Source organism: Onychostruthus taczanowskii, unplaced genomic scaffold (assembly GCF_017590055.1).
Source record: "Onychostruthus taczanowskii isolate IOZ18803 unplaced genomic scaffold, ASM1759005v1 scaffold23, whole genome shotgun sequence".
NCBI lineage: Eukaryota > Metazoa > Chordata > Aves > Passeriformes > Passeridae > Onychostruthus > Onychostruthus taczanowskii.
The window spans coordinates 3,786,130-3,805,985 of record NW_024499573.1 but is presented as its reverse complement, the minus strand read 5'-3'; the positions used below and the strand labels follow the sequence as shown (position 1 = coordinate 3,805,985).

Sequence of the window (19,856 nt, the reverse complement as noted above, 5' to 3'; positions counted from 1 at the left end):
CTGGGCTGCCTTGCAGAAAAGGGAATTGAGGGAGGGAAATTTTACCTTCTCTAGGTAAACAGCTTTTTGTGTAACATCTTGCACTTTCTGATTCCTGTCACAAAAGCTAATCCTGAATTTCCTCTTTAATGTCCAGTTAATGCCGTGATCTGAGATACTTAGATACTTGTATTTTGAAAGCTTTTTTTTTTCTTTAGTTTATTTTTTCCACTACAGAAAAAATTAATATCATTAAATAGTAGTAGATGCTGAAGTTTCATCTGGTAAAAGTGGTCCCCATGTATGGCTGAAGAGTAACTCTGTGTTCATAAGATGCTTTGCTGTTTCTAGTGGCCATTAGAAATTAAAACTACAGCAAAGAAAACAGACTATGACTGATGTATTGGTTGCCATCACTGCCTATGGCCAGCAAAGGTTGAAGACCGCTGACTTCCCAAAAATGAATCAACAGTTTTTTAGCTCTTGTGGGTTTGTTGGAATGATCTAAAAGCTGTTCTCATATTTGGAGCTGGGTGTCCCCTCCTTTTTTTGGTTATGCACAAGTGTTTTGCTTGTAGCACTCCTCTGCTCGTATTCTCTAACATGCTCTAAATGCCACCCATTTTAGAGGGAAGCAGATCGCACTGTAACTTCTTTATTCATTGCACTCTCATTTTTATGCTTCTGTTTTTACCATGCAACTATTTATTTTAGAAGGAAGTCATTGCTGTGTGCAACCAGGATCTGTTTTATTCTTCCAAATCTGTCAGGATTCACAATTGGAAAAAATGCCAAATACTGATTCCAGAAATATTTGGAGGAGAGTCATACAACACATTCAGACTTCAGAACACAAGAATGTTTATTTCATGCAAATCTTTCTATGCTGTTTTGCTCCTTGAATACTTCTTGAAAGCAACTATTCAAAGGAAATGCAGATCTCTTTTAAAAGACACTTTCCTAAGCAGAAGAAATCTAGAGATGACCATTGAGCAGCACGTGCCGGTCTGCCCTTAGCCTGGAGGATCCATGGATGGTGGTGCTGAGCTCTTGTTCTCCTTTTGTCATGCACCACAAATGACACAGGCTGGATTCTTTTGTGTGGGGGTTTTGTTGTTTGTGGCTGACCCAAAAATATTTGGCTCTAGTCTGTGATCTATTGTCCCTACAGAAAGGAGAAGAGAAACTTTAGGAGAGGTTTGCCAGCAATAATAATCAGGTTCCAGGAGAACTTGATTTGAGGGTAAGACATCAGTGGGGATTTGAGATGGGGCACTGCCTTCAGCTGTGCCCTTTGCCCATTTCCCAAACATGACACATTGAGCTCTGAAATTCAGTCTGGCTTTGATGAACTTGGAGCAGTTGCTAATGTGGTTGATGTGACACCACAGGGTAGTTTTTCAGGAATGCTGTCTATCATGGACAAGGTGCATTTGCAGAACCCACAGGTGTGAAGGCCTCTTGGTGTAAGTACGAAGAGTGGCCTGATGAACACGAGTGCAGCCCTGGGAGTCCCGTGTCCGTGTCCGCTCGCTCCCAGCCTGGCCCTACTGAGGCAGCAGGTGAAATGGTGGTGGAGGGGACGTCACTGCAGAGGAGAAACCATCATCCCTTCCCAGAGGGAAACTTCCTCGGTGCTGATTTGGGGCACTGTGCCACAGGTGAGTGAGGTCACTACTGGGAAATTACTACACAGGCTCAACCTCTTTGCCTTTTCCACCACAGCTGCAGAATAGATTAGACATAGATGATATAGATATAGATATCTTGCCTCAGTTCTAAGCTGTTCTCAACAGCCTACACAAGGAACCTTCCCCTCTGCTCAGCTCTGCTCTTAAATTGCAATTATTTGCCATCCTTTTTCTTTAGTTTTCTCTTAATTTGATCCATAGTCAGTAGGGGGGTTTTGTGGTGTGGTTTCTTGGGCATTTGGGGTTTTTATTTTTTTTATAATCTTGCCTTGACCTACTCCTTCCACGTTACTTTTCTTTAGGATTTGTGTTTGTAACACCAACAAGTGCTCTTCCTGGTAACTCTGCTTTTACAAAGCACTGGCTGACGTGACTACAGGGAGAGTGGATGTGTGGGTTTGCTATCAAGTACAGGAAAAGACAGGGGTTACTCTTCAGAAACACGAACCTCTGGAGATGCACAATCCATACTTCTGCTTCCTAACTGCATGCCCACCTTTTTGTTGCTCAGAATGTCTATTTGAACTGTGGAGTGTCAGAGGCACTGAGGCAATGGAGATGGAAATGGAGATGGACCTGTGATCTCTCCCACCCTGTGTAGTGTGAACTCATTCTACAGCTACTGCTGGAATAAAAGCTTCTCTGCTTTGAAGAGCTATGGGCTCAGAGCCATACTTACACATGAAAATACACTGTGTACCTCAAAGAATGCAGGCTCCTGCTCAAGTAACTTCTTTTTTCCCCTTTTCCTTCAGCAGGAGTCCAACCATAGTTCCAGGAAATCTGTTTTGTGGCTTTTCAGCCAACTGAGAAGTAGACAGTTCTGTTACAGTAAAGTGTTCTGATATCAATCTAGGCATGTTGTGACTTACTCTTCTCCTTGACTCAGAAACAATAAGTATTTTTGTAATTCCTGATTTATTTTCCCAGTACATGATTTCTGATGGCAGGTTTAGCCTTTATTTTACAGCTGACTGGGGGAAAGGAAAAAAAAAAGCCAACATTCACAGCTTAGACTGATGGCTATGGGCTCTTCTTCTTGTGGAGAGGACTGGGATGGCACAAGTGGTGATCCAGCTACTTCTGCAGTACATCAAGGACAGTTTTTTGACAGAAGGGCTCAACAAGCTGAGTGGGGCTATGCTAGACACGCTGCTCACACGTAAGGCAGGGCTGCTGGGAGCACTGACACTGGAGGCAGCCTTGGCAGCAGCGACTGCAATAGAGCAAAGATTATGATTCTGAGGGAAGTGAGGGAGATACGTAGTTGAACTGCAATCCTGGAATTTAGGAGAGCAGACTTTGCTCCTGCTGACATTTTGTTGGCAGAATCCCAAGGAGACTGACCTAAAGGGCCCAGGAGTGGTAGCTGAAGCTCAGGAACAGTCCATTCTGATCTGCAGGAAGCTGAGCAGACATGGGAGAAGGCCAGCATGGCTGAACGGAGAGCTCCCGACTAAGTCAGAGGCAAAAGGCAAGCACAGACTGTGGAAGCAGGGGGGGACTACCCTAGAGGAATAAACACTGCCCAGGCATGCTGAAACAGAAACAGGAAAGCCAAAGCTCAGCTGGAGCTGGAATTGGGAAGGGATGTGAAGGACACTTCCAGTACATTAACATGGAAGGAAAAGTGAGTAAAATGTGGGCCCCAGTAGATGTGGTAGGTAACCCAGTGACAGAGGACAGGGAGGTGACAGAGGTACACTCATTGCTGCCTTTGCTTCAGTTTTTAACTGGAGAGGTCTGTGCTCGGAGCTTTGGGCATAGTTTGAGCAGTGAGGTGCTCCCCAGGATGTCTGAGTGAAGGACTGCTTATCCTGCATCTCTAGAAGCCTATGGGAAAAGCTGGGCTTGCTTCAAGAATACAGGCTGGTACCATTCCTGTGCAACACAGGACAAATGATGTAGTGGAGTCTCCATTCTGGAGACAGTAAAAACATGACAAGGCTGTGAACAACCTGAGCCAGTCCTTGAAATTAGCCCAGTTTGAAGAGGAAAGGGAGTTGACCACATGAGGACAATTTCAATTTAATTATTCTGCTGTTCTGTACAGTAAATTAAAAAAAAAAAAAAAAAAAAAAAAGTGATTTTGGCTGTTGGGATAATTAATACTCAGAAGCTCAATACTTCTGTAGTTGATCACTTTCCTCTGTAAGTGTATAGTACAGAAGCCCTACAGAAGCCCCTGCTGAGGAACTCACCTGTACCTTGGAAGTCCTCGGGGACACACAGAGGGAAGCTGCAGTGGAGCTCTTCCAAAGCAGCTACAGCAATGGCAGCGCCAATCCCTACAGCTCAGCCTCTGCTCCCTGGCAGAGTGCTTCCCAGTGCTCATGCTGAGGAGCAGCAGGGGTAAGGAAAGCCTCAAGGAGCTGCTCTCAGCAGCTGTGTGCTCAGGAAACCTGTGGCACATCTAGGGATCCTTCCCAGCCTGTATTGCTCCTGTCTCTTCTCCCAGCCCAAGACTTCAGTCTTCTGACAGTCCCATTTGAAAGAACGTGTCCATCTGCCTGCTCTCCCCTGCAAGACAAATGGTTGTTCTGCAGCCAGCTGCATATCTGACCTGCAGTCCCTGTTTCTCTTCATTGCAACTCTTAAAGGCTCATTGTAGCCTATTTAGCCCTGTTAAATTAGATAAAAGGCTTAAATTACTAGTGATATCCTGTAGAAGGCTGAGCTTCTATCACAACAGGTATTAAGCCTTTTAAAAAAATCTGATTTATATAACCAGGACACTTTAAACAGATAAAAATAATTTGGTCCTTTAGTTCTTTATTAAAACTTATTTACCAGCATCTCTATAATGGAACCAGAATACTTTCAGGTGTTTGTCAAATCCTGTTTTTCTCAGCTGCCAGAAGTATTGTAAGTTTCCCTTACAATAGCCCATGGGAGCTCCTTCCAAATTATCCTGAAATATCATACTTTTAAGATCCATAGCTGGTACTATCATTATATGAACTGAGGATAATAATTTATTATGAAAATAATAAATACATGATTCATCATCAGAATGTTTTTTCAAGTAAATAAATTGAGCTTCCTTGATAGTGAAATAGAATTTTAAAAAATACATTTCTAGTTGTAAATCAAATTGGGATTTGCTCTGTTTAGTGATTTTTTTTTAACCATTCCTCAGGAAGACACACTTAAATACGTAATTCCTGTGCTTATTCTTAAAATTTTAGCCTTAACATGTATTTCATACTGGTTATCTGTGTTCACTGCTAAAGGAGAAACATCCTTTGCCAAATGCTGGTTTCCTTGACCCAAACACTGACCTACCTACCAATATTTCACTTGCTCCTTCTTTTCCTGTCAATCTTCCTATCCTTAGGTTCTCATTTTCAAGAATGTATTTTCCACATCTTTATTTCCCCCCTGCTGACCAGCTCTTCCCTTTGTACTTCTCCACATTTCAATCCACACTTTCTGCTATGGCTCTTTCTTAGGAAAAAGGTTTGCTAATGCTTTGCAAACTCTGCAGAAAGGCACAGAAAGACAAATGCAGGAATGGATTGAGTAACTATGGAATGTTTTACTCAGAAAAAGGAGGTTTCCATCACTGCCTGGCAAATGTCATAAGAGGCAACTGTTAGAAACCTACAGTTCCCCTAGCCCTAATTGAGACTAAAAGCAGGTAGCATAGTCACTTCAAAATAACAGAGAATACAGACAGCACATGGCTGTACAATCTTTGCAGCTCTGGATGCTGCCTTTCTCCCACTTTATCTAAGAAATAAATAAGTGAATTCTATTAATGTCTTATTATATTTTAGTATTGGCAAATAGTTAAATATATTTAGCACTAGACTTTTCACAGGAATACTATTCTTATTTACTATATGCTCATTTATCATTGTCTGATTTTATTTGATGGCAGATAGTTATATCTTTGTAGATTTCCTGAATTTTTTTTAAGTGGGATGCTTTACTTGTTTATGGTACTCCTATTCTCTGTTTGCACAGGCTGTGTTGCAAGACCCAGTAATGGTTTTAAAATGTAAAGTCTCTTACTCCCAGATGCTGGCCGCTGGTTTTGCCTCTCGTACGGGTGCAGAACACCGGGAACACCCCGGGGCCGCTCACAGGGCGGGGATGAACCAGGGCTGTGCCGGGGAGCGGCGGCAGGTGAAGCAGCTGGTACTGCGGGTGGAAGGAGAGGCGGCTGGAGGTGAGAACCCAGGATCACAGAGCCCTCAGGGTCGGGAGGGAGCCCCGGAGGTGATGCCGGCCAGCCGCGCTGCCCGGGCGGGGTCACCTGCCGCAGGAGACACGGCGGGTTTGCAATGTCTGCAGGGAGGGAGACTCCGCGACCGCCCTGAGCAGCCTTTTCCAGCGCTCTGCCACCCTCAGTGTAAAGTTTTCCTCATGCTGAGGTGGCACTTACTTCTTGTGTTTTGTTTTGTGGCCAGTGCTACCCGTCCTGTCGCCGGCAGCACTGAAAAGAGTGTGACACGGCCTGTGAGACGCGGTGTGCATTGACAGGGCCATCGCCATTCCCCGGACTAACGGGCCTCAGCGCCGGCACACGCGTTACCGAGGACCGCGTGGCACTCGATTTCCCCACCAACCAACGCAGAACCGGGACCCAGCGAGGAGCGAGGCGTGGCTGTTCCGGTGCTAACGTGACGACTTCCAGGAAAGTCAGTTTTTCCTTCCCCCTTCCCGCTGGCCCCGGCGGAGCGTCCCGCGGCCGGATTCCTGTGCTCGCCCCTCGGCCGCTGGCCGCCCCTCACGCCGCCCCGGCGCCGCGGGATGGCGGCGGGCGAGGAGCAGAGCCGCGAGTACCTGCGGCGGCACCGGCTGCCCGAGCTGCTGCACCGCCTCGGAGCGCTGCTGCTCTTCCACCGGCCCGGTGCGCGCAGGCCCGGCCCCGCCGGCAGCGGGGCGGCAGCGGGGGCAGCGGGGCGGCAGCGGGGCTGCGCGGCCTCCGCTCCCCGGCTGAGGGCCCGGTGCCCGCGGGCACTCTGACCTCGTTGCAGAACGGCCGCGCGAGTTCCTGATCCAGGTGCTGGAGCGGGTCAAGGCTGGGAGGCGAGGCGAGGGCGAGTACCCGTTCCTCATGGACGAGGCCAACGTGGACGCCATGTTCAGCCTGCTGGATGTGCTGGGCCAGGGCTGCATCAGGCCCGCGCAGTACAGGGAAGGTGCCTGTCTCACCCCTGCCGCACCAAACCCTTCGCTTGCACACAATCATCAAAATAGTTTCAAAGATACTCATCTGTATACTTCAAAATTATCCGCACAGCTGCCCACACAACCTGGAACTTGGAAAGTTGAGAAAAGTTACATGTGGTTAAGTTTCCTAGGTTTAAGAGTTACATGTTGTTATGCTACACACGTTTACCTTCTGTTAGATCTAGGCACCTTTAAATTTAAATGTGTCGTTCCAAAGACTCACATAAAAAAATTCTCTTTTGTTAACTTTAGCCCTTAAAACTTTGGGACTGAGCACTGAGGATTTGGAGCTAGAAGATGATGCGAAGATCACACTGGATGTGTTCAAGGAAGGAATGTAAGTTTAATTGAAATTGTGGTGTTAGGTTTTTTTTTTTATTTTGGGGGGGAACATATGCTTAGGAGATATTTTACTGAGATTTATTTTTTATTTACAAAGTTACGTAATTAATGGATAGTTTAGTTGCTAATTTAAGCTTGACTGTGTCACTTTGCATTGCAAGATTAAAAAAAAAAAAAGGTCAGTTACTGCCTGACCTTCTTGCCTTGCTGTAAGGTGAACCACGCTCCATGCCCTCCACCACCTCAGGGTCCTCAGTTTCAGGATCTTCTCACTGTACCTGCTCTTCAGGTCAGAGCAAAGGTCATCAGGCAGCCCAGGGGTAAAAACACTGATCCAAAAATGTGGAACAGTGAGAACCTGTTGTCTTCTTTGTCAGGGGTGGTAGCACAGCTGCAGATGAAAATAGGTTCAGAGTTCAAATAATTCCTCATAGTCAAGGGATGGTTCTAGGAGCAATTTTTCAGTAACTGTTGCAATTGCTGAAAGGTAAGGAACTAATTATCCTCATTATCTAACTAGAGATTTTCTTTTTCTTTTTTAGAAAGAAAAAGATGCTGGAGAGCTGGTCTGTGTATTAGTTTGAGCACTGGTCTGCTATATTTATTAAAAACAGGCATCTTCCCCAATTTTTCTTCTGGTTTGTCAGCTGTGAAGAGTCGATTTTAAGCAATATTCTGTTTTCTCTTTTTCTCATCTTCTCTGCCCTTCAGTGGAGCAATCAGCTGAAAAGGACAAGTGATAAGAGCGTGTTCCTGTCCAGCAGGCACTGGAGGGAGTAGAGTTAGGAATTGCTGTTCTTAATATAATGAGATGGTTAAAAAAAAAAAAAAGTAGAGATCTCTTTTGCAACTCAAATAGTATTTTGGAGTTTCCTCCTTCAGGTTATAGTTTACAGTAAAGGATTGTTACCTGTTGGCTCATTAGCACTGAATAAAATTAAGTTGGTTTGGGCTTGTGCTGCGTTTTGCTTTTTGGGTATTTTTAAGGGAAAAAAACTTCAACAAGTTATGACAAATGTCCACATGTAAATGCAGGTAGCACTTCCAAGTGATATTTTCAAACTTAGCACACAATATGCAATTTATAAGGAGAAACTTTTTTTAAAAAATTAGGCGATTGTTTTTTCTGTAAAAGACTGTATTAATTTGTATGAAGAAAACAGTGACATATTCCTTCCTTCTACAGTGATTATATACATTTTGATTCAAACATCCATTACCTGGGATTTGGAGATATAAAACATCTGTGTTTAACTGAAGACTGACCAGTTCTTGGGGAACATTAGCCCACGTTGTACGAAAATGCATTTACACTGTAAATATTCTGTGTTCCTTAGAATGATGCAGACAAGGCAGAATATTCATTAGAGATGAACAGTTTTAGCTTCCAAATGCAATGGCAAAGTGGCCATGGAAAATAAGATCTGCACAGTTCAACACCAAGTCAGTAGCATTTTGAATTTTTTCTTTGAACTGTATAGAATAAGGCATAAGATCAGATTAAAACAATCTCTCAGCATACAGAAATGAAAGAAATAAGCATATTTCAGGATATTCACCTGGCTTTTGCTTGGAATAAGTAATCTAGACCAAGTTATTAATCATTTCTGAAGAAGTCTTTATTTTCCTGTATTTGGCCAACTAGCTCTCAAACTGAGAAGAATCTCAACATCCCTTTGAGCCAGTTTATAAACTCCAAGTTCATTTAGTGCTGCTGTTGCAGATGGCTGGCTTGGCTTTAATGGTTCGTTTTCTGAAGCTGACTGCAGGACATCCTTCAGAAGCAAGGCAGAGCCAATATTCAGGTTCAGGATAATGCAGGCTTCTTTTATGCTAGAGGAAAAGTTACATGGATTAATGTAAGCAGCACAAATTTAAGTGTAACAAAAAGCCCTTCCATGCTCCACGTTGGTTTAAAAATATTCAATTTGAGCCCCAATTAGCTGAGGATTTTGATGCTGGACTATTTAGAAGATTGTGGGATAATGAAATAGACTAATCAGAAAGAAAGTTGCAGCTTCTCATGCCTCACAAGGCAATCCTGAGGAGGAAAATAGTTTAAAGTAGTCCTTCTAACAATAAAGTTTGCTGTGTTGTAACTGTGTCTTTGACTAGTTTCTTTGGCCCCAGTTTCAGAGGTTTTTTCCAGAGGTGCTACTTAATATTCCTTCCATAATTTTATCTAGACATCCTGACTGCACAAAATACTCCAAGACACATGCCACAGTCTGTTGCTGTCTGAGTACATGCTGCAGAATCCACTTTCCTAGTTGAAAACATCAGATGCATAAATGGTCCACACATTTAAAGTGTGGAACAAAACCAACTGAAAAAATCTTGGTTTTAAGTAGAACATTTCTGTTTTTCTGGACACTCACTTCTGAAATGCCAGTAGATCAGAAGTTTGCCTACTTACTGCTTGAAGTAGTTTTCTGGCCTCTTGCAGTAGTGTGAAAATAAGGGGAACAAATTCCGACTCATGTCGAACTGGAGTTGTGCTGCTCCTCCTTCATTGAAATGATTTGCCATAATGATCTACAAACACAGAGAGGTGCATCTGCTGTTTAAGCCAGTCACTGACACCTGCATGGCACTGCACAGGTCACACTGATACCCACTTCCTGATAGATGTACAGATCCACTTTCTCTGCAAGCATTTGCCAGAACATTTTAAACAGTGAGTGGCAGAGTTGCTGCTCCAGTTGCAGCAAACGGTCTCGCAGTGTCTGCAGCATCGGGCACGCCGTGCTCGACAGAGACATCACTGCTTGCTCTGCTTGAGAGGGTAAAGACAACCACCTGAAAGAAACCATTGCACTGCAGTCATTAGAATGAAATGATTCATATTACAACAACTGAAGTTAAAATTACCTTTAAAAAAATATCTTACCCATTTACAATGTTTCAGAGACAATCCTTTCCCATTTCTAATCTAAAAGTTATCAGTCTAATGCTGTGTTTGAATTTCATTTAATATTAAACTCATGCTTTAGTTATAAATCTCTGCACATGTCATTCTAGGGAACCCCATCCAATCTGAAAATCATTGAGTTCTATTGCTTTTATTAAGTACTCCAGAAATTCTACTCAGGAGAAAATATTCAAGAAACCCTAGGAGTCTGTGAAGACAGAACAGTCATGACAGGCCACTTTGCACAAAATCTTCAATACTACTGTAAAGAAAATAATTCCTGCTCAAATTAGAAAACTAGAATGATCCACAATCTTTCACATGGTTTTAAACTAATATATCTAATAATTGTGGAGCTACTTTAGAAAACATAGCATAACAATTGTCCCCAGGTAAGAATAAAGAGAATTTTCCAGAACTTACTACCCTGCAGCTTTCCTACTCCAGAAAAAAAATACTGCCTGTTATCTATTCTTGCCTTTACTAACCTCAATCTTTTTAACAGGAAATAAAAAAGCTGTAATAAGCTAAAAGATTAAATAAACAGAATCACCTCTCTTTTTTGTACAGCTTTGCAGCATCTTTGACCTCTCTGAAGACATGATCTACTTGTCGTGTCAGCATGTCGTGCTTGAGGCGCTCCAGGAGGTTGATCATGTCATCAAAGACAGAGCTCTCCATGGATGCCAGCTGTCCCAGCTGGAGCTGGCTCATGGTGTCACTTTCTCCACAGACCTCCAGCTCGGCCTGCTGCAGCTGCAAGAAGAACTAGGCAAACAAAACCAGAGAGAAACACCACAGAAAATAATCTTACTCCTTGAGCTTTCCATTGGTACTTTGTTAGACACAGTTGTAGAAAACACTCTCCTCTGGCACATTTATAAAGTTTAAAAGTTAAGATTTTAAAACCACTTTCTTATCCTTCCCTGTGGTCCTGATTTAGAGAAAAACAAAACATGGTAGTTTAATCCTAGTGATGGAACTGATACAGGTTTCAGATGCAACAGCAGATAGGTAAAGGGAACAGATCTAAAGAAACACTGAAAAGATATTTTAAGATTGACAGCAGCATGCTTTTAAAAAAACCTACCTTGGCCTCTTTAAGATTTTCAAAAGTAAACTTTAATTGTAATTTTTTTAGCAATGATTATTCATTGAATCATAAATTTACTGAGCTGACAAGAGCAAGAAAATGAATTTAGTTTATCGAGATGAATGTGACATTGTGGTAACACCTTGTTGGTTTTGCTTTTAAGCAGATCAAGACACTAGTAGATGCAGTTATACAACATGAAGGCTGCTGTCCTATCAAGTCAAGATTATCCCCTGCTAGAGCCACGGCTCTAGACAGTGAGAATTTGGAGGCTGCCCACAGCCCACACAATGCCTTATTCTGCACACACCATGTGTAAAAGGTTTTTTGACCTTCAGCACCACTAGCTGCAGAAAAGCTGAAATTCCTCACTAGGCTGTGCTGCCACCAGGCTGTTGTACAGCAGTCACCAATTCCCAGTTATCAGTGGGTGGCCTTTCTGGGCCACACCTGAACTGTGCTGCAACACACATACACACATGCATCTGTCTAAGCTCTCCTGCCATGGGAGGAGTTCAAGCACCAAAGGCTGCTGCTTTGGTTCAGAGATCTCCAAAATCAATTCACTTTTTTTTTTTTTTTTTTTTTTTTTACAATAAAAAGCAAGTAAAAGAGACTAGGTTTTTTGGTCTCTTCAGATTATTCCATTTCCCAGGCTGTCTCTGCATTTCCCTAGAAAGTTTATAATTGACAGCTTAGGCCTCAAACAATAACCTGTCCTTATTTATACATCTTTTACTAAATCCAAATTTATATCTCATTCTACTTTTTCAATAATTAATTCTCCTGAATACACCTAAAACGTGCTAAAAATAAAATGTTTGTTACGAAACAAACATCCCAAGTCCATTTTAAAATATTTTTTTTCCTGAAGAAGAACATTTACTTACCACATTGTCAGCCCAGTCTGCCAACACCGTTGCTATATAGTTAACAGCATTAAGGATTGCGCAGTATCGGAATCCTAAGGAAGCTCTTGTCTCTTCCTTCATCACTTGAGTTAATCGTATCCTGAAATCATCAACTAACTCCTTCTGTAGGCCCAGGAACTGGAGTTTTCTGGAAGCTGTTGGAAGATTCTTATACCTGTCTGGAAAGACATCAATAAAATGCTTTTAGGGTTTCCAACACTAAAAAAAACCTGATCAAAAAGAAACATCACAGGCAGCAGGGACATACATGTACCACCTCATGCCTATGAGAACATCATATAGTCAGCATTTAAATGTCAGTACTTAAAACAGCCAATATTTCAGTGTTTTCAGGGAAACTGGCCATGCAAAATCTAAACTTGCAGCGACTTTCTTCCCCCTCCTGATTCCACGAGCAGTTTGTACTGTAACACTTGAAGCAATGTGTGGTAATACCACACCCTCCAGCGTGGTCCCTAAAGCATCCTCACACAGAGAAAGACAAAGCCATTGAAGATGCAATGGTCTCCCCTGAAAACATACTTGCTCTTATGTACTGTTGCAAAAAAAGAGAAGCTACTTAATAGCTTCTGAATTGACACAGATTCAAAAGGACTATTAGACTTTATTAGTGAATTGCAACAAATTATATTCTGCCAACTATGAGAGAATATGGTAAATATCAAATGTATATTTATAATTATTATTTTGCAAACATGTTACTAGTTCAAGATTATTCATGCATGAGTTAGTGTCCAAAATACAAAATTAACAGGAAGTTTTTATTAAACTGCAAACATTACAACTTTGCAAGATTATTTGGTGACTACTGCTGAAAATGAATATTTAGTAAAGTATTTAGTAAAGAAATCTGTTAGCTGAAGGTGTTTTATTATTCACTACAAACAAGAGCAATGCCCATAGATATAATTACCTGTTATAACTAACAGGAGAGTCATAAAAGTTTCAGCACAGTCTGGAACTTTCATTTCATCTACATCAGTGATATCTTTGTACTGTGATATCCATGCAGCCTCTGATGAAAGCATAGAGTCCATTTTCTGAAGAGCAACTGAGATGTAAAAAACTTGTAAGTTAAGTTTTTAATTTAAAAAAAAATTAACAAAAGCCCCTCTAAAGTATAGTAACATAAAAGCCTTATCTCTAGTAAGTTAAATTTTGCATTTTCAGTATATAAAAAATTATGGACAACTCGTTTCACACAAAACCAGCTTCAATGTATCTGCATTTGCAACGCTGTTAACAGAGTTAAATGTCAGAATTGATTGGGGCATTGGCTTTGTTTTTTAATAGTTGGCTTGCTCTTTTCCAATGTATTTCTTCTTCACTTCTCAAAAACTAATACCTTGCCCTTATTTTAATTTAAAGTCCATCTCTGTCTGCACACACGTAACATTTGTCTAAAAATAAGCCTACTTGATTGCATACAGCTTAGGTGCAAGAGTCCCACAAAATACAGAGGCACTGTTGAAGCCTAATCAATTTTTATTCAGAATAATTACAGAGCATAAAAATACATATGTTTTTGGTAGTAGCCCTGTCCAAGTGACTTATCCTATTTAAGAAGGGTAGCTGTATAAGTAGACACATACTTTCTGACTGTGCAATATAAAGACCAACAAAATGCACTGGAAGTCTTACATTTTTTTTCCACTGTTAGCCACCTTTGGAAGCAGGATTCTTCTGACAGAATATGCATGCAGCTGGGAAGGCTGCTGAGATAACCATGAATGCTGTATAACTCTCTCTCAAATAGAAGGACCTCATCCACAAGGTGACAAAAGAGTGTATCATCATACAACAGGCAGGGAATATCAGCAGCCAGCTTCTCCAAAATCAGCATTACTAGAGCACGAGAGAATTCAAGCTTTGGAAAGGAAAGAAGTGAATGTCAGAGACAGGAAGTACTGACATGTGCAAACATGTACACAAGAAACTGCTACTAGACTTAGTCTCACCATGTACACGTTTCAGTGGAAATGGGCCAAGTATCTATCATGAGCTGACTTAGATATTTATATTCACACTTACAAACCATTTAATTACTTACCCCAGCATTCACTGAAGATCCTGCCTTGTCCAGTATTGGCTGGATTTTGTCATCGAGGAACTTTGAATGATTTCCAATCCACATAAGTACTTGTGTTAAATACCACTCAGGCTTATTTAAAAAAGAAAAGAAATTATTAAATGCATCCAAACATTTATACAAGTGCTACTAGTATTTTAGGACACATTTCTAAAAATACAACTCTCTTTCCTTGCCTTCTCTTGATCTCAGATCACACAAGTCTTTCACTCTGTTTCACTTAACTTCCATTTATACAAAAGCATTGTCAGAAAAATATTTCTGGATTTTCATTGTCTTAAATGTACCAAATATTGTGTTCCTCAAGCAGAAGTTCCATTTTTATTTCCCTTTTCTCTCCTGCTTTCTCACTCATGAGAGCCTTGTTTCTGCTTCATATACTTCTTCCTGTTCTCCTGTGTGGCCCTTATTTCTTGGTACAACAAAAAGGATGTGCTCCTGAGAAAAGCTCTGCTCTTATTGTTATTGTACCTAACCTCAGCCCCATCTTCCCCCTAGAAGTGGGGAATCTGTGACCTTCTCATTTCACATTTTAATGCCTTTAAGCTTTTTCAAGTTTCCACACCCAAAAATATGGGCTGCAGTCTTTGATGAACACTTCCTTCAATGTTAGTGCAACTGGAAGCAGTTCCTGTTTCCTCACTCCAGACAGCTAAAGAACCTTCTGCTGAGGTGCACTCACATTCTGTGTGTCTGTTTCTCACCTCTGTATTCATTTTCACTTGTCTCATTAATTTTATCATGCTTAGGTTGTTGGCGATTTTTTTGACAGACCTTCCCCAGCTGAGCAAGGTCATTGTGAACTCTGAGCCTCTCCTCTGAAATACTGTTAATCTTGTGCAGGTTGCTGTCTTTTAAACATTTTACATTAATATTTTCTTTAGTGCATTATCCAAGTAATTACTAAACAAAACAAAAAAACCCAAAACCCAATCCAAAAAACCCAAACCAAATTTCAGCAGTGCCCTGTTGAAATATCTTTCTGACCTGACACTAGATTCCCTGTAAACTTTTCTTAATAAGTTCTTTTTTTTAAAATAGTTGTTCACCTATTGTTGTTTGCAAACTCAATGTCTTGAAGATAAATTTTCCATTTGCTTTTAAAATAATTTTGTTCATATCTAAAACACCTCTTTCCCACTAACATACACAACAGTATTTTAAAAAAATCTGTAGTAGCATCTGTCAAGATTGCAAATGTATTTAAATTTACACAAGATGGTGATCATAAGCAGACTTGTGCAACAGGACTGTTTCAAAACAGCTCTCAAACTCTGCTCCAGGTGTTGCAGTGGCATTAATGCAATGAAACCCATTCCAATGGTAATTCTCAGATAAAAATCCTCAGTCTTTGAAGGCAATTCGCACAAAAAGTGAGTCAGTTTCCAACTGTTAAACTCAGCATCTCTTGTTTTAGGACAATTAAAAATTCAACCCTTCAAAAAAAATTATTTAACAGTACCTTTAGACTAATCACATTTCATATCATAACTGCAGAATCCAACATTTTCAGTTACACAAAGAAAGCAAAACATAGTGCCAAAAATCAAAGTCACAGCCTTTGAGCTCAAGAAATACAGAACAGTGCAAAACCATTTACAGCAAGACAGAGGAAATTAATCAAAACCTGTGAACAGATGGGAGTCAGTCTAAGATTGTAATGATGCTTTATGAAGGATCTGGGCAAGGGAAAATATTGCCTCACCCAGAGGAAATGCCTGTGTCCCTGAAAGGTCTCCAAGTGCTATCTCAATGTCTGTCCACACTTAGGTAGGCATGAGAACTGCACAGTTTTGAAGAATCCTAATTTTGGAAAATGTGAAATCTATACAATTTAAACACAGCAATCTAAAGGTTGCTTATAAAGCAATTTAGAAATGTCAAAGCACTTTCTCCCATACCTTGTTAAGAACATTGGTTTGTTTATTTCCAGTGAAATGATACTTGAATCTTTTCTGAAGAGGATTCAGCATGATCTGTATTGGAAGGATGATTGGTGGTGAAGGGGGTAAAGGGTACTTTTCTGGCAATTGTTTGGGTTTGGTTAACAGCTCATCTCTAAGTATGACAGTCAAGGATGGACCTAAGTGTTGAATTACTCCAGCATCATCATTTCAATAGAATGGGTTTATAAAAATGAGCACTGCTGTAGTCCTACACCATTGACTGAAGACAGTATTATGAAAACAATACAATTCCTTATAAAAGACACTCAAAATATTCCACTTTATGTAGTATTAAATATAACCCAGGCCTTGAGGGTTTATTTATTCAATGACAATACATGTCCCTTAAATCTGTTTGATTTAGGAAACTTGGAAGAATCCAGCAAACCACCATTGTCAGAAACACAGTGGCTGTCCAAGAGACACACTTATTCATATTTGTTGAAGGAGGATAAAGACTCCTGGGATTAATAAATGCAACACTTGATTTCCCATTTTCATGTAATGGATTTAAGTAAGCCACTCTGCCAAACCAAAATTGTTACCAGCTCAGGATTGTGTACAATGGCCTTGCATCTTTCCACTATGTGATTTTAAAAATAAATAAATAAGACAGCCATTGTCACGCACACACACAAAGGCTTAGTTCAACTTCAGTTTTAACTGATTTTTTGTGAATTACTTAATTCATAAAAATCAGGGATAGAATGAGCAGCAGTGCCTCTGAGCAACCTCAAAGGCAGACTATGACTGCTGCACAACAGAAATTCTCCTGCAGTCTCCCCTTTTTGTAAAGTCTCCTTTCAAGACATGTATGTTTAGTTTTCCCTTTTTTTCTTTCTGCGCCAGGACATATTAAAGTGATTAAAGATTATTTCACACAAGGCTATAAAAGGAAAAGCATTAACTGTGTCTAATAAAACACACATCACCATTTTTTCATTAACATGCATGGGTAATGGTCCCTAGAAGTGTAAGGCCAAATCCTCATGCAACCTAAACTGTCAGCTACCATGAGAGCACTGGATCTGATGACTTGGAGTTAAAATGTTGCTACTGACAAAAAGGAGAACTTTGGCACTTTCTATATGCATTTTCTACATGCAAAAAAACCCCAAACAAAACAAAACAAAAAAAAAACCAAAACAAAACAATGACAAAAAACCCCCCCACCAAATCCCCACAACATTCTAATGTTAATACAAAGTAACATAAATTATCTTCTGTTTTTAGGGAGAATAAAATTTTAAATAATTCTCCTTGAGAAGGTGCATCTCTAACAGTTTTTATTATTGCTAAAATACACTGCAAGAATGTAAAAGGATACGAGGTTTGCAGTTTCAGAAGCTGACAGAACAGCATCTCCAAGTTGCTGTACACCTCAGGAGCGTTGGCTGGTGCAGCAAGGCCGAATGCCTGGGACTGAGGTGGCCCCACAAAGGGCCAGCGGAGCTGTGTCAGCACCTCCTCAAAGTCACTGCAACACAAAATAAGCACTTGGACATCAACTGACTGTGTAAAGATGAGGCAGTCTCAGTAGCTCTCTTACCTTGTCAATTTGTCCTTAAGGATTTTATGCCAAAATTGAACAGTGGATCTCACAAAGGCAAGAAGATGAGAACAAGATGACTCCTGAAGTTTAATATCCAGTTCTGCCATGAATGCTAGAGTACTGGCCGCCTCTGGAACATTGTTGGTCATCAGATATTGCTGAATGCTGTCACTATAAAACACAAAAAAGACAAGGCCAAATATTCATTAATGATAACAGAAAAGAATCATTTATATATTGAAAAGTAAAGACAAAACTTTCCTGAATTGACACTATTTTACCGAGGGGATAAACCAGCTCACCAGTGTCAGAACATACATGCAGCACTCAGAAACTACCTCAGCTCTTCTATGCGAGAAATCCACTTGAGGTAGGCCAGGTGCCGCTCGATCTCTTCCACCTGACCTATCAGCACATCGAGATCCTCCATCCACGGCTGAGCTTTCTGCAAGTGCCTGTTGATGGACTCAGACAGAACAGTTTCCTCCTCTAGAAGCTGACCCAGAGACTTTTTGGAGTCTTCTGCATTCTTTAGGGCATTCTGAATTCTTTTAGGGACTTCTGACGAAACTGTAAGTACCTGCATTGACAGAGATGTATTAAGGCAGACATAAAACCACTGCACTGTGTAGAGCAGTGCCACTTGAGATACTGATACAGTTCATTTAGTTTCATATTCTCAATCAGTCATACAGCATGTTCGGAAGAAGAAAAAAAATTAAACAGAAAGATGCTTACCTGTTCTTCTAAGTGCTTTTTGTTTTCAGATAGCTTTTCAATCAGGCTGCCCAGCTTCCCCAGGGAATCATAGTCATTTCCAAGTTCTCTTTCCACAAATTCAGAAACATAGTATGGGATATCACAGTGGTCTAGATCTCTAGTGCTTGCCATGGTTTCTTTCTCTGCAATACTGAGTATACAATTTTAATTAGCCGACACTAAGCACAAACAAATATTATCTATTGAGGAACAAAACTCCATGAAAAGCTGGGCAGTTCAATTTAAACTGAGACTGAAATACCATATTCATGAATTATACTGCTTTAAGTGAGTCAGCTTGCTGGCTTAAGTCAGGTCAGATAAAACCCTGCTGACATATCCACCTGGTGATTTGTTATGTATTAACAACTGAAGAGAAATACATCTGTTAATTTCTTCCTTCTCCAAAAGCATGAAGTCTACTAAAAACAGTTCAAGAAATATGTAGCTCCTACATATATAATACAGAAAATGTAATGAAAACTACAAAAAAAATTGTAAAATGCAAAGGAAGATAATGTTCCATTTTCCCTTTTCACAAGTTTAGGAAATTTCAGAGATACCAACTCATGACTATTGGGTTACTAGCAAAGTATCCATGTGGGCCTTACAATAATTTGGAAAGCAAATACATCACTGAAATATTTACCAAAAAACCCCATACAGTATAACATAAAAGACACTTGCTGATCTACACATTTGGCAGCATCCAGAGAAACCTGACATTAAGAGGATGTTCACAGTGAAACAAAAAAGGCATCAATGATCGTTTGGCTGGTTCAATCCTCGACTTCTTCGTGTCACTTCAACACATTATTTAAAAATAAAACCCGATACACTTGCACTTCTTTTGCAAGTGTACAAGTTACACTTGCACTTCTACTGCTACAAGCTTTAATTAAGTTAAAACACCTATTAAGCTGACAACAGCACAGATAAAGTGGTGCAGCTGATGAGCCAGAGCTGCAGAGGCAACAGAGAGCACCAGGCAGAACAAACTGGGTGACCAAGGGCGCTGCAGAGGAATAATCGAATAAAGAAAGCAGAGCAGTAAAATTCCTGTTTGCAGCAATGCAAACATTATACAGAAGGAAAAAACTAACCAAACGCTGCTCTTTTCGTACTTAGTGGAAAGGACCGGGTTACACGAGGCAGGATCAGGTCTGTGGGCGCTTCCCTCCCAGCAGCTGCCTGCTCAGCCCCGCGGCTCAGCACCCACCTGGGCCAGAGGGCCGGGCCCTTCCAAGGGCCGGCCGCAGGCTCTGCGGGCTCCGGCAGGCTGCGAGCCAAGCGCCGCCGACCGCGGCCCGGGCTGGGCGGCCGGGCAGCCCCTCAGCCGGGCGCCACACAGCGCTCACAGGGACACGGCCCCGCTCCCCGC

The 19,856-nt window shown here is 41.1% G+C and overlaps 2 protein-coding genes across 2 annotated transcripts; one reads left to right on the top strand and one right to left on the bottom strand.

Annotated features, from left to right (window-relative positions):
* Positions 1–6,326: 6,326 nt before the first annotated feature.
* EFCAB10 (EF-hand calcium binding domain 10) lies at positions 6,327–8,145 on the top strand. Its single transcript, XM_041405373.1, has 4 exons — positions 6,327–6,528; positions 6,656–6,820; positions 7,104–7,188; positions 7,736–8,145. Exons 1-4 carry the CDS (start codon positions 6,429–6,431, stop codon positions 7,770–7,772), a joined length of 387 nt encoding a protein of 128 aa, XP_041261307.1. The 5' UTR covers positions 6,327–6,428; the 3' UTR covers positions 7,773–8,145.
* A 645-nt stretch (positions 8,146–8,790) lies between these two features.
* RINT1 (RAD50 interactor 1) lies at positions 8,791–19,818 on the bottom strand. The gene is made up of 14 exons (XM_041405372.1): positions 19,695–19,818; positions 18,455–18,626; positions 18,055–18,296; positions 17,714–17,887; positions 17,492–17,641; positions 16,120–16,276; positions 14,180–14,290; positions 13,771–13,996; positions 13,043–13,180; positions 12,088–12,287; positions 10,658–10,872; positions 9,812–9,992; positions 9,610–9,728; positions 8,791–9,026 (listed from the first exon to the last, which is right to left on the bottom strand). Exons 2-14 carry the CDS (start codon positions 18,605–18,607, stop codon positions 8,813–8,815), a joined length of 2,280 nt encoding a protein of 759 aa, XP_041261306.1. The 5' UTR covers positions 18,608–18,626; positions 19,695–19,818; the 3' UTR covers positions 8,791–8,812.
* Positions 19,819–19,856: the final 38 nt, after the last annotated feature.